Source organism: Copadichromis virginalis, linkage group LG20, assembly GCF_057382275.1.
Source record: "Copadichromis virginalis isolate Kocher_CV1m ecotype Utaka linkage group LG20, C_Virginalis_male_GT1.1, whole genome shotgun sequence".
In the NCBI taxonomy this organism is placed as follows: domain Eukaryota; kingdom Metazoa; phylum Chordata; class Actinopteri; order Cichliformes; family Cichlidae; genus Copadichromis; species Copadichromis virginalis.
This window is the reverse complement of record NC_140637.1, coordinates 2356686-2381147: the sequence shown is the minus strand read 5'-3', so window position 1 is coordinate 2381147 and position 24462 is coordinate 2356686. Positions and strand designations below refer to the sequence as shown.

The 24462-nt window shown below is 41.1% G+C and overlaps 3 protein-coding genes and 1 long non-coding RNA gene across 5 annotated transcripts; 1 reads left to right on the top strand and 3 right to left on the bottom strand.

Moving 5' to 3' along the window:
* Positions 1-452: 452 nt before the first annotated feature.
* LOC146683965 (protein lifeguard 2-like) lies at positions 453-8503 on the bottom strand. The gene is made up of 12 exons (XM_085442741.1): positions 8256-8503; positions 6939-7029; positions 6716-6804; positions 6504-6568; positions 6349-6402; positions 6203-6253; positions 6067-6106; positions 5777-5814; positions 5451-5538; positions 5239-5334; positions 2048-2101; positions 453-1906 (listed from the first exon to the last, which is right to left on the bottom strand). The coding sequence occupies exons 1-12, from the start codon at positions 8268-8270 to the stop codon at positions 1757-1759; spliced, it is 831 nt and encodes a 276-aa protein (XP_085298867.1). The 5' UTR covers positions 8271-8503; the 3' UTR covers positions 453-1756.
* A 350-nt stretch (positions 8504-8853) lies between these two features.
* Positions 8854-11168, bottom strand: slc61a1 (solute carrier family 61 member 1). Its single transcript, XM_085442740.1, has one exon. It carries the CDS (start codon positions 11166-11168, stop codon positions 9723-9725), a length of 1446 nt encoding a protein of 481 aa, XP_085298866.1. The 3' UTR covers positions 8854-9722.
* Positions 11169-11223: 55 nt separating this feature from the next.
* Positions 11224-13909, top strand: LOC146683963 (uncharacterized). The gene is made up of 3 exons (XR_014917031.1): positions 11224-11375; positions 13416-13654; positions 13749-13909. It is a non-coding gene; the product is annotated as an uncharacterized LOC146683963 (long non-coding RNA).
* nr1d4a (nuclear receptor subfamily 1, group D, member 4a) lies at positions 12110-24380 on the bottom strand. 2 transcript variants are annotated; one of them, XM_085442739.1, is made up of 8 exons: positions 23619-24380; positions 17862-18167; positions 17673-17761; positions 17412-17556; positions 14371-14951; positions 14094-14279; positions 13743-13953; positions 12110-13632 (listed from the first exon to the last, which is right to left on the bottom strand). In XM_085442739.1, the coding sequence occupies exons 1-8, from the start codon at positions 23638-23640 to the stop codon at positions 13436-13438; spliced, it is 1737 nt and encodes a 578-aa protein (XP_085298865.1). In that variant the 5' UTR covers positions 23641-24380; the 3' UTR covers positions 12110-13435. The 2 variants fall into 2 exon arrangements, with proteins under 2 accessions (XP_085298865.1, XP_085298864.1); XM_085442738.1 differs by lacking the exon at positions 23619-24380 and adding an exon at positions 18535-19412.
* Positions 24381-24462: the final 82 nt, after the last annotated feature.

The following is a 24462-nucleotide window of genomic DNA, read 5'->3' as shown; positions in this document are numbered from 1 at the left end:
CAATTTGGCCTATTTTGACATGATAGGATGACACAGTAGATTCAATCTCCCATACTACCATACTGGTCACTGGATATTTTCACTTTTCTGGACCATCCTTGGTAAACCCTAGAGATGGTTGTGTAGGAAAATCCCAGTAGATCAGTAGTTTCTGAAATGCCTAAATTACCTTTCTTTCTTCATTATGATGGTCATTTACAACTTCAGCAGGTCATCTTGGCGATCTATACATGCTTAAGTGCACAATGTTGCTGTCATGTGCTTGACTGATTGGATATATACATTAACAAGGAATTGAACAGGTGTACCTAATATATTGGTAAATCAATGTATAACGTCTTTTAGCATTTGCTACTTAACCCATTCCCAGTATAGGGGATGCCCCAAACTACCAAACCCAAGAATCCCTTTGTTCAGTCAAAGACTTAACTGATACAGATGAAACAACAAGATACTTTTAGCACAATTTATTTAATCAGAGAGAACCATGATGACAGTCATACGCATTCACCCGATATAACATTAACATCTAGCGTGAAATGCAGGGCCCTGATAAAACGTGAAACTGCATCAATGGAATCAAATAAAGGTTATCCAAGGCCACTTTAGAAGACATATATTTATTTTAAGCATCTAGCTCGCTACACATTTTATCTCATACACTTTCTAAAATACATCTTTCTGTCTTAAAAAAATAAACTTCAAATCTTATGAAATATAGCGTTCAAATCCCTCTCTAAGTACAGGCCTTATGAAAAATAAAAGTCAATCCATGCACATATGGCACTGTTATGTTTATATTTTACCATTTCTCACCACTTCAAACCAACTACAGAAGTGTACATACAGACCCCCCCAAAAAACTATAATGCTGAAAATGAAGGCTTCCTCAAACTAAGTACTATTCATGAAAAAACATGATTTAAAAGAGTTCAGATTCAAATGCAATGACATACCATAAACACCACAACAAGGTGAATATAGTGTAATATCTTACTGACCAAACAGTGTATAACATTAACATAAATCAACAAGTCAAGGCAGAAATCAACACCAAAATCCCACGTTGAATAAATCTTTTTTTTAGATTGTCATTCAAACTCCAGAGAACGTGTTTCCTACCCTCAAACTGTTAGACACAGTGGGGTTTCTTGTAATTCACAGTAGTAAGACAAGAATAGATACGACTGAAAACAGGCAAATTATTCAAGTCTTTTAAGCCTTTTTAAAGTTTCATTTGTGCTTCCAGTCATCCACATGAAAACCCACAGCAACAGTGCCATGATATAATGACTGAATTTGGCATAGTTAGATTTTTTTTAGAGTCATCCATAATGTATCTCCTAATGACTATCAACATCTATTATTTGCAGGAAATTTATTATACCTATGCAAGCATGACAATAAGAGACCCATATAGTTTTATATGAACACTCACAGTCTGATAACGCTACATGAAATGAAGATGATCACTGATTATTGAGTGTTTCTGGGTGATAGGCCACAGTTTGGCTCATGGCTTCACAAACATGCTAGAGACGATGGAAAGGTTATAGACATTTTATGTGTGAATACTCACATACCCCAGAAATTGGTGTTTACTTGTACAAAGTATTGACAACCTCATCTGTATAAGGCAAAATAAATAAATAAAGCTGTTAACTGGGAGCCTCATCACCACTATCAACAACAGCTTAAAAGACTCTTTTTATGTTTGACTACATTTCTGTAATTGGTGCAGCTCTTGTCGACAGGTTTACTCTCGCTTTGTTCCAAAGATCTGGAGGAAAAAGGAGAAGATGTAGACGATATCCAGGTAGATGTTGAGAGTGGCGAAGACGTATTCTTCTGGACTCATGGTGTACCGCTTGTTCCCCATAAGGAGTTGGGTATCAAATGCCAAAAACTGCAACACATATTAATAATAATTTTAAAAAAAGCAAAAACAAATAACTCAACTTTTATATTGTTTGTAGGCACCTACTGCACGTGTTCTATTAAATGTGACTGGGCCTATTAGTAATAGCTCATCTCTTTATATGCTCACCATGGTAAACAGTATAGCTCCCAACACAGCATAGACACCATCCAGCCAGGGTACCTGAATGACACATATTCATTTATTAGTTGTGATTCCACTTACTAATTTACAATAAGCAATCAGCTGAAATACCATTATATTTTATTATATGTTCTCAATTTGGAGTTGAGTCTGTATTAGTTTGAAAACATGTACTCATTTGAAAGACACTACACATTATGGACCATATACAAAAACACAAAATCAAAGCAATTGTGATGAGTGTAGACGCTGAAAAAGCCTTTGACTCTGTCAATTGGAAGTTCCTCTACAGGGTACTATATAAATTTGGCTTTCATGATATGATTATTAAAACGATACAAGCATTATATGATAATCCTACAGCCAGGATCAAAATTAATGGATGCCTATCCAACAGTTTTACCCTAAAAAGGGGCACTAGACAGGGCTGTGCATGGTCACCGTTACTTTTTGCACTATACTTGGAACCACTAGCTCAATCCATCAGGCAAAATAAGGACATTAAGGGAATTTTTATCAAAGGGACACAATATAAACTGGCTTGCTACGCGGATGACATTTTGATTTACCTTGGACACCCAACATATTCTTTACCCAAGCTGATGCAGTCATTTGAACAATACGGCCAATTATCAGGCTATAAAATTAATATAGGTAAAACCCAGCTACTCTCATATAACTACAGCCCACCAGAAGAAATAAAATGTAGTTACTCTCTGGTATGGCAAACGGAGTGTTTTAAATATTTAGGCATAAATTTACCGAAAGACCTTACAAAACTATTCGAACAGAACTACCTACCCTTATACAAAAAAATAAAGGAAGATATAGTAAGATGGAATTTAATTCCTTTCTTTAGTTTTAATTCAAGAATTGATTCTATTAAAATGAATGTATTGCCAAGATTTTTGTATCTATTTCAAACCCTACCAATAGAGATTAACCAAAGTCAATTTAATGAGTGGGATAAAATGTTATCTAGATATATATGGCAAGGTAAAAGACCAAGGGTTCGCCTTAAAACACTACAGCTGGCTAAGCAAAAGGGAGGATGGGGCCTCTCTGACCTCAGATATTATTATTTTGCAGCGCAGATGAGAGCAATAATATGCTGGTGTAACCAATCATACACTGCCCAATGGAAAACCATTGAGGAACAAATGCTGTCTATACCTATTCAGGCAACTCTAGCTGACAATAACTTACAAACCTATATAAAAAATACTGATAACATGTGGGTGAAAAGGACCCTTAAAACATGGAGAACTATTATAAAGGAATATAAACTCGAGACCAATATTACAGTTCTTAAATGGTGTGCTTACGACTCAGAGTTCAAACCTAATGAACTGGATTCTAGATTCAAGGACTGGACAGGTAAGGGCATAACAGCCCTGTGCAGTATAATGAAGGATGGAAAATTGTTCAGCTTTGACATGCTTAGAAAAACATTTTCATTAGAAAAAGAAGACTTCTATCGATATCTGCAGTTAAGGCACTATGCCGACACGAAGATGAGAAACGTAACAATGATAAACACACGCTTGATGGAACTGTTTATAAAAAGCTATAACTCAGAAACTATTGATAGAATTGTATCATGTCTCTATAAGGGTCTAATGGATTTGAAACCACATTCGACTTCATATATTAGAACAAAATGGGAGAAGGAAGGAGGGATAAAAATATTAGAGGAAGAATGGACGGCAATATGGAGATATCAGTGGATGTGTACCAGCTCACAAAAGTGGAGGGAATTTGGCTGGAAGTGCCTAATTAGATACTTTATAACACCTTCTCAGAAGTCTCATTATGATGATAACCCCCCTGCTTGTTGGAGGAACTGTGGAAATCAAAGTGCAAATCATTACCATATTTTCTGGGACTGCTCAATCTTGAGGGATTATTGGAGAGAAATACATAATGCCTTACAGGATATCTTTAAACGTGAAATATCTCTCGAGAGTAAGACTATGTTCTTTGGATATATACCTCAGGAATAGCCTAAATATGATAAACATTTAATAAATATTTTATTGGTGGCCTGTAAAAAGAATATCACCAGAAAATGGTTATCCCCAGAGAGCCCAAACATAAGTACATGGATGGAAATCACAATGGAAATTTATAACATGGAAAAGATAACAGCTTCTGTTAACCACAAGCTGGAGAAATTTACATCATATTGGGAAAACTGGGTTAAATATATCACGCCTCATAGGCCAGATTTTACTATTACAAACCAATAATTATGATGTATGTATATATATTTATAGGATCACCCCATACCAACACATCCGTGTTTTTTTTTGTTTTTTGTTTTTTTGTTTTTTGTTTCTTTTTTTTGTTTTGTTTTTTTGTTTGTTTTTTTTCTCTTTTCTTAGGTTTGTTAGTTTTGTTTTTTGTTTTTTGATTTTCGGATTATGTGATGGTTTCAATTACTTCTATCGTTGTAAGTATTCTTCCCTTATGACTTGGATGTAAATTAAAATACTATTTCAGTATTTAAGGCAGATAACCTAAGTATGAAGAATGCTTACATGATGTACATACTGTGAATGCCTGCTTTTGAAACCTTAATAAAAATATGAATTAAAAAAAAAAAAGAAAACATGTACTCATTTGAGGGACTTTATTCATTTTTACTATTTTAAATACTGTAGATTTAAGCAAAAGCAAAACAACAACCAGCCCTATTTGACTACTGTATTAAACTGCTAAAACAAATAAAAAGAAATGTGTAGTTATTTATTGTTTTTTAAGACACAATGGTTAGGTAGTCTAAAAATACGTCGAGAAGATTTTTTACTAGAGTCAAAGGATGTCTGAGAGTTAGCTATACTGCTGAAAATAGCAGGTATCTACCTCATGCAGAAGGGTGAGGAAATGTTAACAGTGTCATAACTCCTGTCAAAGCAAAAGGTGCTTTAAAGAATCAAAAATGTGAAACTATTTTTTCTTTATTAACCACCGAATTCCACATGTTTGTAATCTCTTCAGTAGACTACTGTTCTACATGACAGAAAATAATAACAACTGAAAAAACCTTAAATGAGAAGTTGTGTCCAAATTTGTGTCTGGTGTCTTAAATCCCGGCTGTTCTGGTACAATCAGCTAACTCGTGTTTACCTGACAGAAAAATTATGCGATTATTGGATTAGTTTGATCACACTTACATATTGGAAAGGGAGGACAAGGGCCAGCACCAAGCCAGAGATGAACATCACCATGCAGAAGACAAAAAGCACACCTTGGTATGAGGTCACATCAAACTGCAAAGAAGAAAGCACATCAAACCAGACATATGTAAGTCAACATGTAGGAAAAGGTGATTCAGGGAAGTTAGATTCACAAGTGCACGGAAAGAAGAGCATTTCGGTTTTCTCACCTTGGTTTGAAAGCTAAAGACTGTGACCAGGAGACAGACTGCTGCTGTAATGCCCAGAGACATCACCACTGACTTGGTGTTATAAAAGCTGTTAAAACAGCAAACGTGTAAAATGTTATGCAATTGTTACCACAGGGTGGGGGGTTCAGGATACTTTTTTTTAGGTGGCCTAAAAAGCACTGGCACAGATCGGATTATTCTGCTAAAATAAATAAAGTATGCTAACTTTAAACTGACATGCTGTAAAGAAAATACACTGCTGGCTATAATTATTTGAATATAAAATCCATTAAGAAGACAATCTAAAGAAGGCATGCAAAATATACCTGGACAACATCCCTGTCATGTAGGAGAGCGAGAGAGTCTGTAACATAGGACAGTCAGTCGGAAAATATAGGCATTATATGCAAATAACAGCATAACAAATAACATCACCTTAAAAAAAACTCTATATATTTATTGTTAGATTTCCAGAGTTAACTTGCAAGTCAGCTTTTAAATGCACAAAATAATGAGTTATATCTTACTGCTATAAAAAAAAGTTCAGAGAATCCCATCCATGTGTAAGCAAGGTCATATTTATTAAAAAGATAACACACATCAGCGATATACTTACGAAGATGACAAGCAGAATCAGGTTCCATGGAAACTGTCTCCTGTAGGGGTAAACAAAGACCAGTGTTTCAATATTTGATGTGATGTGAACTGTTTCCATATGATGTGCATTTCCTTTTTGATAACTTCTGCCTCACCTTGGTGCAGAGCAGCAAGACAAGGTCAGATAAGTGACAAAGAAAACAGCGCTGCAAAACAACAAGAATATTGTTTGATATGTCTTTAGACAGAAGAGACACCAACACAAAATAAGTGTACACTTCTGAGGGATGGTGTTACTTACTAAGAGGCCCAGTACCACCCAGGATTAGTCTGAATGTAGTCCTTCACAGGGTCACTGTAAGAGAGTGGCTCAGGTAAGTGTGCTACCATTCGAGGCTTATACAATTCAACATGAGAGGATACTGGAAAAAAAATCTGCTTTCATCAGACGCTCACCAGAATGTGAACAGAGCCACGATCGCGAGAGTAACCAAGAGCTGGATCATCAAGATGCTGTACACCTTAAAAAAGAAAGAAAGTATTTGTTCTATGTACTGGCCTATAAAGTATATAAAAGCACTTGATCAACACATTATCAGTGATGCGCTGCATTCACAGTCACAGTGTTATCATCAGTAAGCATTTTAGGTAATTAAGCTTTTTCATACCTTTCGGATGAAGACCCTCCTGATGTTGCGATCATCCCAGTTGAATTCTGTCAGCATCTCAACATCGTTGTAGCAAGGAGCACTGACGCCTAAAGGGATCATCACAATATTTGCTTATGTAATCCCATCACTACCACATGAATTCAACAGATGGCAAATATTTAAGAGTATATGTAAGATGAAGACTCTTTAAGATGACTTGAGGGATAAAAAGCAGCCATACCTGCAGTAGCTTCCTCATAGCTCGGAGGTGCAGGCGCCACCAAGGCCTCTCCACTGGAAGAGCCGTTGGTGGTCTTGTTTGCAAGTGCCAGCTGGTTGGATACAAGATGAACACTTTGTTATCTTCAACTTAACATTTCTATTTCAACGAATAGCAAACCATTTTTTTCTGACTATCTCCTATGTTTGGCCTCTTTATTTAATATTAAATCTTGAGTGCAAATGGTTCCATATCTGGAATCACATATGACTGGGGTAAAGGGGTTTTAATTTGTAGTTTTTAATGTCAACAAAATACATATTGATATGAAAGTGAGGACTTGTAGATTTTTGATAGGTGTTGTACTATACCAGGATGAACTGCGCCAAAGATTTGGAGTAATGACTAAAGAAATGTATAATAATAACAAAAACATAAATATTGTTTATAAAAATAGTAAACAGCTATTATCAACAGCTTATATAAGTGTAAAATGTTCACTTTCCCATTAAAGTTTAATTTGGTGCTTTAAATTTAAATGAAACCTCAGCTCATAGTACCGATGATCTAACCCTCAGCTCAAATAGCAGCTGCTCTTAATAATTGACACTTCACCGGACACGTCAGGCTGCCTTGTCACAATTTCAGTGGGGTACGTCAAGTTTTAACCCATTTTTAGTTTTAATAACTGTAATTATAACGAATTACAAAAGGTTTTGATTGACAGGTTTACGCGCATGAAGCCTTCAGCTGTCAAGATCTATATTTAAAGATAAGAAACACCCACGGGGATCATTCGTATCTATATCGTTAGTCTGGAAAACATAACAGACAGGCGATGTTAAAGAAATAAGATGCACAGTGATAAGCTTAAAACAATAATAATCCAGAATCCTCAATGACTGATGTAACCGCCTGGATGTAACCATGCAGCCAGGTCTACACAATTAAAGGTTGTCATGGTGATGTGACGCATTTGCTAAAGTATCACTTACACAAAATGTGAAAAATACTTTGAATATGAAAAGAAAAAAATAAATTAAGTAGATTAACTTCTCACTAATGAGAAACCCCGTGCGCTCGAGTCCTGCAGAAAATGTGACGGTGCATCGCGCAAAATTAGTTATTCAAGTAATTCTATGATTACTGAAAATGACGAAAGCCAGTTTCATCTACAGGTCCGCATTGCCATTACGCACCTGATAATAATGGGACTAAATGGATTGGGTAGGCACTCACATTAACTGTTAGGAAAATATTCACAGTAAATAAATTAAAAAATATTGATTTCGACGTCTCAATGAAGTCCTAACTGAATAACGACATTAAAGCTCATACCTTGCCCTGCGTCATGATGCCTGTGTGTTGTCCAGCAGTAGGTAGCCCCGGTGCGTATTCCAAACACACAATAGCGCGGTGGGGTCTTCTTTATTGGGATATTTCTCGGAGTCTGGCGAGACTAAGACTGACAGCTGTGAGAAAGGACTGGGACTGATGTGGTCTTCTCGCCTCTTTAGACTGAATACCCAACCTCTGACGATACAGTGATGTAATCCAAAAACAACGCTCAGACTCGAGCAGACACCCCCCTCCCTCACCCACCCAGGGATGTTCTAGCAGCATCCAGATGAAGTTGCACCATAGAGAAACGCTGGGACTGTACCACAGCACCGGGGAAAATAGGGAGTACGGATCTCTGCATGATGCGTTATGAGGACAGAAGTCCAGACGAATCGGGAAATATGGTCTGCAGCAGAACCAGGACAGCGGGGGTTTGCAGGGTACAGTGACATTTTCAGATTTTCAACACCAGTTAAGATTTTCCTTTCTTCTTCTTGCATCTGAATGCTGTCAAACATGCTTTTAGTCAACATCTGACAATGACATTCAAATCACACCATCAGTATTTTTAACAGCTAAAACGATTCTGACTGAATCTGAATTGAGATTTTTTAATGAAGAAAACTCAAATCAAAGCGGTTTCTCAAAAACATCAAAATAGACATGTTATATAATTTGTAATAATGATTTGTAAACTCCTGTTGAATAAATGTTATAAAAACAACCATATGCCACAAAATAGAACTCCCTCCCAATATAATTTAACATATTACAAACACTTTTATTTAAAAGTGTAACACAAAGAGCCATATAAAGAACATCAAAACAGAGCATTTTGCAGATGACACAGGAAAGACATTCAAAGTAAAGCTGCTGCTGCTTGCCTGGTTTAAAGGACACCCCGCCCGCCCCAAAAAAACAAAACAGATCCTGCTCAACATACAGGAACCAATGCACTGCAGAAGAAATAAAAGAAATATAGTAGACACTAACATTCATTTGCTAGTCTACTTACTAGCCATCACCTAATTTCAAATATCCATTCAGGTCTCTTAAGTAAAATCTTTTCAGATTTGTCTTTAAGCATTAGGTGAAGGCTCAGCATCACCAAATCTTCTTGGGATTCTGGCAGGTGAAATCCCTACAGACAGAAACACTTCATCTGGAATAATTAGTGGACTGATACAAAAAGTATCAGCCAAGTTTTCAACAGTTTCATTGACAAATGTTCCCAAAGACATTAACAAAAGTCTGTAACCAATAAACAATAAGGAATCAACATGACATAAAATGTTAAACATTTTTACCAAAACACCCCACAATTTCATTCAACTCTGCTTTTGGCAAAATGTGCACCTAAAAGTAGTCTGGTTGAATATGATGTCTCTAGGTTCAGTTAGACAAAACTGAGATAAAACATTTTAAACCAGACAAGCAAAAGTGGACATGTGGCTGATCGACTTGTTACATTTCCCATTCTGCTCTGTTTCCCTCCAGTCTCAGATCTGTGTCATTTCTACCCAGGGTGAAAAGACTGACCACAGCCATCAGAGCTGCCAGCATCATGACGGCACAGCCTCCAAACATGTGTCTGGTGCCCCCACCACCCTCCCCTCCACCTGTTCCTGATACCTCCCCGTGGAGGGCCAGCAGCCCTAAGCAGGCCAGCAGGTGCAGCGGCAACCGGAACCAGGCCAGCACACCGGCCCGCTTCTCCTCTGGGATCACCCTGCCCTGAAGAAAGCTGAAGGCAGGGAAATAGAGACCACAGGCCAGCTCCAGGAGCAGGAAGGCCAGAAAGGATTCATGAGGTCTAGGTTGTCCTGGGGCAGTGGAAAAGGTTAGCATAAAGAAAGAGAAGAAGGCCATCAGCACAGCAAGGCAGAGTACGTGCCCAGGCTGTAGACGGTATTGGGTTGAGGTGGCTAGGCGGTATAGCGAGGACCCAACCATGCTGGCAGCCATCAGGCAAGAGAAGACTATTCCTAAAGGAGGCCCATGAGGGTCCAGTACTGGGGTCCACAGAAAAACAAAAATGTAGAGGACACTTTCAAACAGAGCCTGGACTCCCCCCAAGAGCATGACTCTCCTGTCTGACAGTAGGCAGCGCAGCCCCTCGTGGCAGCTGCGTGAGAACCGTGCTTTTGCAGACAAATGGGTCACACCTCCATTTGGAGTGCCAGTGAGCAGAGTCTGTTTGTCTACTTCAGGAACCCCTTGAGCCTCTTCTTTGCCCCAGTCAGTCAGGACTACCCAGCCACAGCAAGCCAGACAGGGGACTGCCAGGAGAAAGGGGGCTACTGGCCCAAGGTGGAGCCACTCAGCCAGTAAGTTAGCCACCAGCCCTGCACCCACTGCGAGTCCGTGGTTCCAGGTAGCGGCTTTGGTGAAGGTGCTGGGGATCCACTCCTTGGGAAAATCATGGACATCAACATGTCGGTGCACGTACCAGGCTTCAAATGTGGTTGCTAGCAGGGATGTGGACAGTCCCCCCAAGATGCGGCCCACAATCAAAACAAAGTAGTCTCTGGAAAGCTTGGTGAGACAGCAAGCAGAGTATGACAAGCAGAACAGAAGACAGGTCTGCCTGCGGCCCAAAGCCTGAGGGAGCCAGCCTGCAAAAGGAGCAAAGAGAACACAAGAGGCCAGACCACATACATACAAAATGGCTATTTGGGATTCCAGGAAGCTGTAGTGGAGGTAAAGTTTGTAGAGATAAGGACCCTGGAGCCAGTCTGCCCACAAAGCCAGAAGGTATGCCCTGAGGAATATTGTCTGGAAGCCACGGAAAGCTGGGTTGGCTACAGCTGTAGGGGTGGACTGAGGTGGGGTGACGCGGCGTGCCGTAAGCTCGAGGCCAACGCACAGGGCAAGCAGGAAAACTATGGCAAGATACGCTGTCACCAACATGCTGTCATGAAATGCTCCCACTGGAGGTCAAAGCTGAGGTCTCGGGGGATTTGCAGCACTTTTCTTTCTGTTTCTCAGCGCCTGCGGACAGACAAAGTGGCCAAAATATTACAGACAGACGAGTGTTCATGAGTCAGGAACTCGGCATCGTCATTCTTGCTTAACTTGGAAAAACCCAAAACATTTTGACAACAACAACAGGTCCAGGTAGATATGGCACCGTAACTTCAATCTTACCTACGTCAATGATTAAACCGCTAACTTACGACAGTTAAGTCGCTCAAAACAAGCAGATAATTATCAGCAAACAGATGTACCTGCATGCTATTGTTGTTTAGCTAAGGCTAGCCTGTGAGCTAACCTGCCACTAATATGAACAGCTCGTGCTGGCTTCCCCCCGTTTGCTCTATTCTATCATTTTTATGTGACAGAGCTTACCGTAACGTTTAACAGTGGTCCCATATTATTATTACTGAGGCTAAAACGATGACGGCATGTGAAGCGATTAAGTGACAGCAAATGATACGTGGAAGTGAGCACTCGCTAGCACACCATCCGCTTCCGGGATCCGCTGTACATTATTCTACCAGAAGGTGGCACCCTTACTTCACTTTGTTGGGGAGAAGGTTGTGCTTCTAGACATCTTGTATTGCAAATTTATAATCTATCTTTTCCATTGCAATTGACAGTCTACATAGGTACTGTAAAGTTGCTTACAGCTAATGTAATAATAGCCTAATTTATTAATGCAGTCTGCTAGCAATAAATTATCTAACGTTCACATAATTGCACAATGTATAAACTTGGTTAACACACTCACAGCATACTGCCAGTGTACAGTGTTGCACAACTACGGGCCTAATTACTCAACATAGCCTATGTTTCTTTTCTAAACTGATATTTCCCACACAAATGTTTACAAAAAAGACACAGAGGCAGAATAATACATAATTCCAACTTTATATCATTGTATCATTTCTATTTAGGAAGAAAAATGTACAAAATGTACAAGATGTGCTCAATCAGCCATAATCAAACAAGCAAACAGTGAGATGACCAATCAAATTAGATCTCTCACCCAAAGAAAATATTTCTTGTGTTTGTATGACAAACATTGGGGCCAGAGGAAGGGTGCATGTGGAGTGAATGCTGGTGATTTCAGGGATTATGCTGGTTTGTTACATCATCTAATATAGCAGGAGGAGTGTCTAAGCTGTTTGAGAATCCCTACTACACATTCTCCTGAGCAAAGCTCCCTTGGCATAGCCAGATCCCCACCAAATACAGGAAGGTCATTACATTCTTCTTCATTACACCAAACTCATATGTCTGATCCATCATATCAGTTCAATAATCGATACATCAACATTGGGTAACATAATATTTACAGCAACAAAAAATAAACACAGGAACTACAAAACCCCATGTGCACTCCATCGGTCTAGATGTGATACGGTACAGTGACAGACATTATGTTTTTGTGAAATAATATTATAATCGTGCTGTCTTATCACGATGACACATTTAAATTCAAGGTGAGCCAAATGTTTTCTGGAAGGTTAGTCAAAACTTAGAAAGAGACTGCATCCTGTCATGTGCAGGTTAAAGCAGGGATCCCATTCCAGTACTGATGCAGATGGCATGTTTGTAAAACAGTGACACACAAGTGCCTTAACATTTCAGGTATCACTATGTATTATATACAGATTCCCTTTTTCTTAAACACAAACTGACACATGGTCAATCATTACCAGTGGTCCCTAAGTAAAAAAAATTTCATATACAACATCCATCATTTAGCGGCTGCTTAGTGATGGTCTGTTAATACTGTATGACTTGCGGAATAAACAGAAGTGAACTGGCTTTTATTCTTAAGTATACAGGATATAATGAGCAAGTGCACAAATGATTTTTTCTTTTTCCAGAACGGTGCTAGTAACTCTACACAATGATTTAATCTTTTTCTTTTTAACTGAACAATGTCTCTCAAGTGGTGTGGAGGTTTATGCGTGTACATGAGTTTGTTTTTATTGTATTGTATTTTTTCCTCTCAAAACATTGCATGACGATCAACAGCAATTCAAAATATGTATGTAGCCCTCATTTATCCTTTTCAAAACAACACTCATCAATTGCACAATTCCTTGTTCCTCAATATTGAAGGAAGTCCTGCCCTTGGAAGATAATATCTGTATGTGTGTATGTACTGTGTATTTTTCTGTGTGAAATAGTCTTTTTCCTGTGCAGTCTGTGAAAGAGGGGACTTCTTAAGGATCAATGCGAAAGGCCAACAGTTTGTCAGAGTGCAGGTTGTTGAGGGTGCGGAGGTCTGGAAGGCGCAGAAGCAGCTTGGAGAAGAGGGTGGTATCATCTGGACGACGGCGAGTGATCAGTGAACGCAGGGCGCGGATAAGGCCCTCCTGTAGCTGCTCCACGGCCCTCGTGTCCGAAATGCCGGAACGGTCTGAGGAACACAGAGCATACCGGTGTGAGTGATTTGAAACAGTTAGCACGTTGTGGATTCATTATCGAACTGTCACTGCGGTGCAGCATTTGTAACTGTTGTTCTCTAACCTGCAGAGACCAGCACCACGGCCATGAAGAGAGCCATTTCATCAGGCTCTAGTCCCAGAGAACTCAACTTCTCACTGAATTCAAACATTGCATCCAGCAGAGAGCCCATGCCCAAGGCACGCAAAGTGGGCAGCGGGTAAGTTTGGCCATTCAGGAATGTCACTGTATGCTCCCCAGCATTGAACAAGGTGCAGAACCTCACCATCAGAACCTTAACACGCAAGAAATGGTGAAAAAAGACGAAAACAAAAAGATAAACGTGAGACAAATGCTTTAGCCAAAAACACATCTGGACACATTATGATGCATTTATCATTACCAAAATGTATAACTGAAAATGTATGTCATTACCTGGAAGGTGCCTGATTTTAGCAGCATGACCTGGTCCTGTTGGCTAAGCTCTTGAAATCCTGGGATGCCTTTAGCAAATTCTACAACCTCCTTGACAGCAGGGGTGAAACACTGAGAGAAAGACTCCCATATCTCCTGACTTGTGCGTTCTGCCCCTGACACAGGGCACGCGTTGAGAGGACAGGCCTTTGAAAAGACAAAAAACATCAAGTCATAAATAGCTTGTCGAATAATGAATCATACAGCAGTCCTAATTCAGCGAGCGTCTTGTACTTACCAGCACTTTAGCTCCTGGAGCTAACTTCCATGGGCAGGAGGGCTGATTTTGGGTACTGCCTGCAATGCGGAAACTGTCATGATTGGCAGAGCTTCCCCTTTGAGGTATTGTAGCATTTGACTTGTTGTGATTCTGATTTGATGACACTAAATAGGTATACCGATTGCTGTCCATATTGTTAAATGCAGGTTGGTTGTGATTAGAGGAGACTGGGCATACACTGGCGGGGGTAACTGGGCAAGACTGATAACTCTGAGCTGAGGAGGGGTGAGATGAAACTTGAGGAAAATTGCCATCCTGAGAAAAGGGAGATGTGTTGTTGTTGTTGTTGGAGATGATGTTGCCTGACTTGGATGCTCGCTCCTGGTTGCTGCTGTTGCTGGTGAAGATGTCACGATAGGCTCTGGAAATGGCTCCAATGGCCTCTTTTGAGGTACCGTCGTCTGTGCTGGTGGGATTTTCCCTCACTGAAGGGGAGTCCATGTCCATGGCAGCCGACTCATTTAGGCTGTTCATGTAGCTCTGCATCTCATCCAGAAGTCGCTGCTTCTCTCTCTTAGGGATACGGCCAAAACGCACCGCTAAGGAAGATACAAGCAGAAGAGAAAAGGTTAGGTTCCTGTCACCGACAGCACGGGCAATCCCAGTAAATGTTTGTTTTGTGCTTTTCATTTCTCCGTTCTTGTCTTTTTCTAAATAAATGGTAATCCTTTTTCTTATTTGATCAAATACAATAATCCAAATCAGCAGCTCAACAACAACGAAAGTTACAAATGAATTCATAGATTTATTCATTTTTATCAAGAGATAAAAACTCGCAGCTTAACATGCTTAAACTGTTTACAGTGATTTCAAGGTGAATCACACAAGTGGGGAGATGAAAATTTCCTTTTCTTCATCCATACCCCCCCCCCCCCCACCCCCCTTCTCACAGTAACCATCAGCTGGAGAGGCTATTTATAGACCCCCTGCTGCCATCTGCCTCATCCTCTCCTCTATCCACCACTATCGTCTTCCTCTACTGCTCCCTCCCTCCATTTGTAAGTAGGGCAGTGGGGCAACATCGGCATGATGTCACTGGCACTGAGATCGTGAGAAGGAGAAGTATGAGAGTGGTGGGCTTGAAGAGTTGAGGAGACAGAAGTGAGAGCATGAAGAAGACTGACACGAGGGATGGCGATGCTGGAAAATGACTGTGTGTGCGTGGCGCTCCTGTTGTGCAGTCATACTGTCAAACTGTGAGGACTTGCCTCCCTTTTGGGGACAAAAGTACTCATCATGTAAATCATATAATTATAAGGTCAAGATTTGACTAAGGTGAAGGGAGGATTAAGGTCTGAACCGAGCAAGTTGTGGTTATTGTATTCTCTATTCTGGGTAGTGCATGTCACCAGGAAGCGAATGCAAGTGAAGAAGTGTGTGTTAGATAAAAATGGTACATCTTCAAAGACTTGAAAGTAGAGCACACGCGATTTCTTTTATAAAGCATATAAGTGGTATAGTGGTGTATACATATATGTATTTATATATATATCAGTTGCATACTGCATACAACCACAATTTAGAATAAAAAACAGAATGACAATAACTGTGCAAAACTGAGCGATCAAGAGTAGTTGTAGTAGTAGTTTGCAGGATATACTAAAGAAGCTTTTGTAATCTGCAGAGTAACTTGATGAGGATGTGGCCAATAACGTAACATGAGCTTAATCCCTGTCATCATGGTTTAAAAAGAAGCAAATGCACACTACTGAGCTGCATATGCAAATTATGTTGAAAGGCATTTTAAAATCTAACCAGAAGGAAGAAACCTAAAGAAACTTTCCTGTATTCTGTCTGATTACGGGAAGAAAAGTGTGCCACCATGCCAACGGACTTCAATATTTGCCTATATTGCAGCGCCAGAGTTACACAGCTGCCTGGTGTGAAATCAGGGTGTACTATTTATTGTGGGCTGCAGTCAGTTGCCTGCGGTTTTCCTGTTTTCGTAATGCTTGAAACTGAGCAAAAAGGGGTTTCTAGGTTGTGGTCCTTAACGCATTCAAAAATCTCCCGTAAGAGGGTCAACCTGAATGTTCTCTCATTTGGATGCATTTTGCCACCGTCTTTTTTTTCTTTTCTTTGCTGTGCACCAAAAGTGTCAAGCACATGCAGAAATAACACTAACCTCTTTACTAGATTAGGCAATGCAGAGTACTGGAGGGTGGAGATAAGCAGAAACCATACTGAGAGGAAGAAAACAGGCAAACTACACCAAGTAGGTCATGATGTATGAGTACACTATAGGGCTGATTCTGTATTGTTTTTCTAGGTCAGCCCAACTGTTTTCTTAATTTGTGGTGATAGGTGATCAATCACTGTTCAGCTTTCAGAGCCAGAATGAGGTGAAAGGAGTGTTACGCCTGAAAAATTCTGTCATAACGATGGTTTCTGCATCCCTTGCTTAATTGTTGCCCTGTCCCTTATTAATTGCAGTAAGATGTTCTATGGGCATACACAAGGTAATCACGTTGACCCTGTTCCAATTTCCTAAAATAATTCCTGTGTTTGCTGCAGTTTTCCCGATGATAGATAGCTTTAGGGACTTCAAGGTTCCTCTACTCATAAATCATTGTCTGAGGGAGAGATGTAAGGGGAGCTGAGGGAACATAGTGGGTACATATAAGGGGGAGGGGCTGCACTGAACAAGAGCATAGAGGTAGGTGTTGGTGGATGCTGCAAAGGGCAGCAGAAAGACACTTAGTAACTTAAAAAGAGTGATACAAAGCCAGATGGTACTTACAGGCAGTGCAGTGACAAAGTAGGAGGGCAAGACAGGTGCAAGTCTTCCTACAAACTGAGTGACTGAGCTACTGGCATGATGACCTCAAAAGTCTTCCTGCATTACATTTTTCACTCAGACCTACATATCAGTACTGCACCACTTTCTGTGTGCCCATTTCCCTGCTGCTTTGGCTAATCAGAGCACTGTGGTATTCTGGCAGAAGAGCGAGAGGAGAAATTTCAGTAAAATAAAATAAAAATATGTCAGGATGTCTCACCATCTCTTGACATGCCGACAGAGAGGCATTTCTTGAAACGGCAGTGCTGGCACCGGTTCCGATTCATCCGCATGATCAGACATTTCTCATTCTTCACGCACATCTTGTAGTTGATGTTTTGCTGGATGCTGCGTCGGAAAAACCCCTGACACAAACAGACATGTTTACATATATACCATGTGAAACCAGGGCACAAAAAAATCAACACATATATGAAATATTCCACAGTTTTTTCACATTTCTTTCTGATTATTGCCTTACCTTGCATCCCTCGCATGCATGCACTCCATAGTGGAAACCAGATGCAATGTCGCCACAGACTTTGCAAAGTAAGACCATTCCACCTGTCTCTGAGGAAGGAAAGTGAACTGTGAGATAAGCTGCAAAAACACACACATACGTATATGAAGGAATAAATATTTATGCATATCGATAGTTAGGAAAACTTACTGGTGAAAGTTCCCGGGAATCCGCATGGCCTTTTCCCCGCAATGGGGTGTGCATAGGAATGCTGTGGAGTAGCTGCTGGTGTTGAGGGGCCACTATAGACCTCTGGGAATTGGAACACCAGTTTGGAGGATGGAGTGTTGCACCCAGCTGCCCTTTGTTTCAATGCCCCAATCTCCGTGAAGGTAACCTCCTCTGGAGATGAGGGCTGGGAGTGTGAAGAAGGTGATTGTGTCTGGTATCCACTGGAAGGGCTGCCAGGGCTGGGACTGGCACTGCCAGAGGAGCCAGCATACAGGATTACTCCTCCTGAAGAGAAAGAATGGAGATGTTCACATAAAAAGACTTTAAAAAAAGCCTTGTTTAAATTTGGCTGGATTAGATGATTTATAAATTAAAAAAAAAAAAATCTGGCTACCCATAATTGCTTAGAAAACCTGCAGGGCTACTTTATAGATGTGGATGTGTTGTGATGTAATGTTGCACAATCTGTGGACAGCGGCTCTGAGTATCTGCAGCGACGTCGCTGCACGCTGAGTGTAATAGGCGTAATGGTGCGCTCAAGAGGATAAAGTGGGCGCTAAAAAGACTGCCGATGGCACAGCAACGAATCAGAGAGACGTACACTAGAAGAATCACTTAAAAATAATTCTTGCGTCATGCAGTCTTAAAGCACCTGTAAATATTAGCGGATTCTTTTTTGTCATTCAACTGTGGCTGTTTCCGAACTTTCGTTTCTCTCTCGCTCTCTCACTTCTAGTCAGGCGTTGTGGATGAGCGGAGACACGACCTCACGTGTCTGCGGGGTCTGCTGCCTCCTCCGCTCCAATAATAGCCTCGCTCCCCTGGCACCGTGCCCAGCGCCAGCTAACAGCACGACACCTGACCGCCGCCTCACATGCGTGGACTCCTGACACGGTTACTGGCCGAACCAAATCCGCAGTCTCGTGTTGAAATCTAACACAATTTGAAGTCAGATCTGTGTTTATAAACATACGCTGAATGGGACAGCCCCCAACCGCCGCCACCCTCACTCACTGAGCGTGAGGTAGCAGCGAGCCTCTGCTACTGTCGTTCCACAGTAGAAGAATGTGAGTCACGTTTTTGTTTTCTGTTTTGTTTTCTGTTTTTTTTTTTGTGCAAAGGTAAAACCTCGATTTTGTGGTTTGGACTGCCGTAATAACAAGGCAGTGTGCAGCAGAGTCGACTAGAGACACATTCAAGATTACAAATTAGGCTCTGTACGCACTTATTTCAGTATTAAAAGCAGTCTAAAAAATATGTTTCCAACTTAAAACTCTTTTTTTTTCAAACTTGCACATGCAGCTGAGAGTGGCACGCTGGTTTTCGCTGAATGTGCCTGGAGACCGATCCCTTTGCTGCGAACAGCATTTGTTTAGCGCAAATGTTTTGATAATCCTTCCACCAGCACGTGTTGGAGGATTTGTTGACTCATGCCAGAGTCATAGACAGATCCAGCAGACCAGACCTGAGCCTCACCTCCTTGTGAGCCTACACGCAGACAGTGAATGCCCAGCCCACGCCGACTCACTCCACCCAAACACATTGCATGTCCACCTGAAGACTCACATGTACAGTAGCCTTGTGTTTATGAATGACCCCCTCCCGAGCCACTGTACTGTGAACGCTGTTAATGAATAATCCGTTTCTGCTTTTGAATAGTGGTGCAGGAAGTGTCCAAGCAGGCTGTGAAGTGCTGCTGTAATTCATTTCTGTTCTACACATAGATTTTCGTTTAAAAGATAAAACTCTATCTTTCATCTTATGCAAATAGTCCATTAGGAGGGTTATTAAAGATCTGTAATACATACAGGAATGTATTGATCTACTGATTGCAAACACAGGTAATGCAACTCCTGCAAGGCTACATGCCATATTAAAGCACCTGAACCAAACTCCAGTTTTGTCTGATCCTGTGCCTTGCACAGGATTTCCCACGTACTCAGAGGATTTCCATGCACCTTGCTACAACGTGCACAAGATTCCCACAATTCAGGTCAACGCAGACAGCATCAATTGAGGACGCGGTCACTGCCCATCTTAAGTTTAGTGTACCCGTGCAAACGCTAATCTGCCTGGGACCAGAAAGCAGGCAGAGAAACGTGAGCACTGGATCCTCCACAGGCGGTCTCTCTCTCCCTTCTGTTTCCCTCTTTATCTCTTACTTTCACTGGCTGAAGTGGATAGAAGCACAGTTAAAGTGACTACAGTCATAATTTTTCCCCTGGGGGTAAAGTTTCTAAATATAGATCCCGACTTTCTGGGAAAATATTATTTTTTTTATTAGTATTATTCTAAAACAGAAAATATGCAGGTCTCTGCGGCCAATGAAATGAGTTTGTGCTATGCTGAACACAGTTTCTACTTGGGTTGTTTGCAGAAGACTTTGTTACCTCGGGCTCGTGAAAGTAGGTCAATATCGCAGGAACTTGATAGAATTGTGTCTATGTGCCTCTAGCAGCTCTCTCGAAACTGGTGCCGCATCACACAGCAGCTCTGGCTCATGCAATTAAGAGGGCGAGCTGTATTAGAGTATCACAGTGGGTGGCTATGGCCTATTTTAGAGACCCCAAGAATATGATTCGTCGTGTAACATCCTGTCTTGTTTCAGTCTGTTCTGTGGTCTTGATAAAGCGTCGGTTTCATTGCTATGCAAGCTTTCAGCATTTTAACAGTCACGTTCCACTCCAAACGCACGATGAATGCACGAGTGCCCTGAACCGATTCGTCGGGGACAGATGTTGCAGAATCAAAATCGACTCAGCTTTGTACTACACTGCAAGCTCGCACTGATTTAAATGAAAGGAGGGGGCGGTGTTCAGTAGAAGCAAGTGGTGCATGAGGCGGGGAAACGTGACCAGAGAGAAAAGAGTTAACGTGTGGAATTGCTGACCCACTGACCAAGCTCTGCCTCACCACCACCGCAGGCGGCATCGTCAACACAGAAGCGTCCGTGAGAGCGGGGTAGCGGCAGGAGGAGGGCCCGGATATCTCACGCGTCGCACGCGGCTCTGCAAGGGAAGCCACGTGAGGAGGGCTTTTTGACAGGGCTTTCACCGGGAAGATGTGAAGCGTGCGCTCCAGCCGGGAGCCAGAGCTTCTACAGTCCGCCAGAGGCTTATAATTAAAGAGCCAAATTAAATAGAGCAGCATGTTATGCGGCAGGGTGGTCTGACCGCGCACCAGCAGCAGCAGCAGCACAGCCGGGCGGTGCAACTAAGTTTAAAACAGCAGGGCGAAAACTGTGTGTCAGTGTGTGACCAGACCAAAGTATCTCGGAGAAAATTCGCGTGAAGATAGAAACACGTTTAATTCAAAATCCATCTGTTTGTGATTAGTCATGCCCTGGGATGTTAAATGTAATTGTTTTCTTTTATTTGGCTGAGTCTTAATTTATAACCAGAGGACTGGTTCACTTGTAACTCAGGTCAGCTGCACCACTCAGCATCTTCCATTCTGAGTGGTGCAGCGATACAGGCTGCTGACAAGAAATTGGCCTATATTGTGATAGGGCTACTCATATTTTTGAGGACACAGGTGTCTTACTTTGGGATACACATTTTTTCCCGAGTTTGAAACGTCTTCTAGCCTATTTATATGGCCTATTTTCCCCCCATACTTCAAAAATAATGGGGTTGGATTACTATCTAGCAAATGTTTAAGCACTGAGGACATAATGTTGACAAAAACGGGGCTTTTTGTCTGAATGTTTGTGCCAGTTAGTCAGCCTTAGCACCAACGCACTCTTTTACAGCCAATGGCGAAAAATGGTTTGAATACTTTAATGATGCTGAAAATATTGCAGAAGATCTCCACCAGGGGTGTGCCAGAGGACGGTTTAGAGAGGAAACTAAAGTCCCTGAAGTTAAGCAGTGAAGGGCATAGAACTTCTTCTTTTTCTCCAATTTTGCTTACACCATCTGGTTATCATTTGACGGCTAAATGCGAGCAAACATTGTAGCTATGTACTATTATAGTGCTACAGAGCTGTCATTGCAGGTGTCATAAAACGTTTTCTGACTTCCACACCCTGGTCCAACTGCCTTTAAAAAAAAAGAAGAGCTGATGTGAATACTAATGTTGATAAATACTTTCCAATGCGTTCCCAACCATTTGTATGTTATTATATGCTCCAAATATTAGTTTTTACTGATTTATATTTCCCCAATAATTGGCCCTGTGTAACCTGTTCCAGCTGACTGTAGCCTACTCCCCTACATTATGTTTACTAGTATTACATAACAAGCCTGCTAAGCTATATATCGTGAATTTGGGTCTATTATTTGAGTTATAAGATCTTTTATGTATGAATAAATTATTGCATTAACCTTTGGGTGAATGCCTCCTTCACATGCAACAACTCACTCACTCAGTCTGTAACTCATTCTTCAACAGCCTTGGCAATTGGAGGCATGTGGTTATAATAATGTTTATAGCTTTGTTTAGATGACTGAACTCATAAATCTAATTATGTTTGGTCCCAATAACATTATTGAAATATTAAAGGTCAAGCCAATGTGGTTACCATTTGAAGTATTAAGGGCTACAAAATGAGGAAAAAGTGGGATGTCATTAAAGACATTTTATTTTATTAATTGAACAAATAAATAAGAAAAATATAAATAAACAGTTAAATAAAGATATAAAAACTTTTGGAAAAACCTTCTGCTTCACTGCTTCTGCCTCTTGGACAGACAAACAACAAAACTCAGCACCCCAATCTTTGTTTTTATCGGCTGAGTAATACTACAGCTAATATATGATTATTCATCTATTTACTCTGGCCCACTTTATCAGTGAAATCTCAAAGTCATAACACAGTTAGTGGGTTCGTTTCCAGTTCTATTGCACAGGGTGCGTCCATCACCTGTGCCAGAACGTGACCGTGGCTGTTGTAAATGATTCACCGTCAATTAGGAGAGGGAAGCAGAGAGCATGTGCACCCTTGACTGATCTCGAGAAAACGCTGCTTAATACCACTTAACGGATAAAGGTCCTTCCATTATCAGCCTTTGTATTGTAGGCACTCCAGAAATGGCTTTGATAAAGGAAAACAGGCACGCCCCCTACGCCAAACAGTGTTTTTCTGCATGATATGACAGGGCTGCAGTTTAAATTCTGGCATGACAGATTATGATTACAGTGCCGGCCAACATACTGTAACTCCACGTGAGTTTGTTTTCGTGGGGAGAAACAGGAAGTGGCCAGCCTCCCTTCAGTCCCGAGCGGCTCACCTTCCCAGGCGTTGTTGCGCTCGGACATTTGAACGATGCACAGCAACGTCCTGGTAGCTTTGCATGAAGTTTTACTTTAAAATCGGGTTTTGTTTGACCTTTAAATTCACAGTCTTAATTAAAACCACTCAGCTCAGAAATGAGTAAAATACAAAACCCTCAAAATTAAAGTTCATCCACTCGTTGCTGCATGTAATGATAAAAAAAAATCGCCACAAGTAAAAATGAATGAATAAATAAATAAATCAGTGGTTTGCACAATTATTAAAGCAGTGGGATATCGCATTTCTGTGATGTATTCATTTAAGCTCTGCTTCATTTCAATCAAAATCAGCTCTGTTTTACACTTAATAACACATTATGATCAAATCAAGCTGAATTGCTATCGTTTATTGATCGCTGGTACCAACATGAATGAATATCCATCAGTCGTTCAGTTCTAACTTTTGTCATAATCACCATTGCTAGACATTTGCAGCACGCCAAACATAAAATAGAATCTTACCACCGCCGGGGCTGTTATCCATTTCTCTCTTGTGGATGATTAAACCTCTGGATAAACTTGATAGCAGACCTCCGTGAATGTCACGTCACTAGACTGGAGCAAAAGTCTTTTAAAGGCAGACGAGAAAGTCAAAAAAGAGTTTTGCGCAAAACACCTGCTCCATAGAGCGCAAAAATAGGAAGCACTGATTGGAAAGAGTCCAGTGGTGGTGAAGTTGTTGTTTTTTCTTCTTCTGTAATCTGTAGGTGATTCAGTAGATGGCACCTCTTTTCTGTTAGATCTGAATTAGTCACACTGGTCTCCACCAATGATACCTGGATACCTTCTGCTCTCTGAGTACTGCACCTCTAGCTCTAGCGCGCGTGATGTTGCACGACCGAAGATTAAACTATTCTCACGAATTCCAGGAAAGTGGAGTCAGCATATCCTTGAACACACTGTCGGACTTGACACAAGCTGCACACCCACTGATACAAACACCCACATCAATCACGTTGCAGGTGAGTAGGAAATGTGACCGCCTTTTCCGTTCTCCCCAACTTGTGTCGTGGCTGTTTGTGTAGGATTTGGCTCACTCTTTGTATGTAGCGGAGTCCCGTCTCTCCCTCTCTCTCCTTCACGCTCTTGTGCGTTTTCATTGGCGGGGATCCGGGGCTGAGGGGAGTTTGATGCGCTTATTCGAGTGTGGTGTGTGTTCAGTAAAGCCACGCTACATGTGCGCGGTGCATGTGCCGGAGAGAGCGCTGCCCTACTGATACACATTTTATGCAAAATACAGAGCGTGTGGTGAGGAGGGATGGAGAGATTGGAGGATGGAGCACATGGACAAGAGGCGTGGCTCACC

What these genes read in the sequence shown, in the direction of transcription:
- LOC146683965 (XM_085442741.1), bottom strand. An exon ending in TGATTCTGCTTGTCATCTTC is followed by an intron (nt 5,815 to 6,066) that starts GTAAGTATATCG and finishes CCTATGTTACAG; the next exon opens with ACTCTCTCGCTCTCCTACAT. An exon ending in TCTTTAGCTTTCAAACCAAG is followed by an intron (nt 5,335 to 5,450) that starts GTGAGAAAACCG and finishes TCTTCTTTGCAG; the next exon opens with TTTGATGTGACCTCATACCA.
- slc61a1 (XM_085442740.1), bottom strand. Translation starts at nt 11,168, where the DNA reads ATGTTGGTGACAGCGTATCTTGCCATAGTTTTCCTGCTTGCCCTGTGC.
- nr1d4a (XM_085442738.1), bottom strand. Translation starts at nt 18,565, where the DNA reads ATGACAAAAAAGAATCCGCTAATATTTACAG. An exon ending in ATTCCCGGGAACTTTCACCA is followed by an intron (nt 17,762 to 17,861) that starts GTAAGTTTTCCT and finishes TTCCTTCCTCAG; the next exon opens with AGACAGGTGGAATGGTCTTA. An exon ending in CGTGGTGCTGGTCTCTGCAG is followed by an intron (nt 13,633 to 13,742) that starts GTTAGAGAACAA and finishes TGTGTTCCTCAG; the next exon opens with ACCGTTCCGGCATTTCGGAC.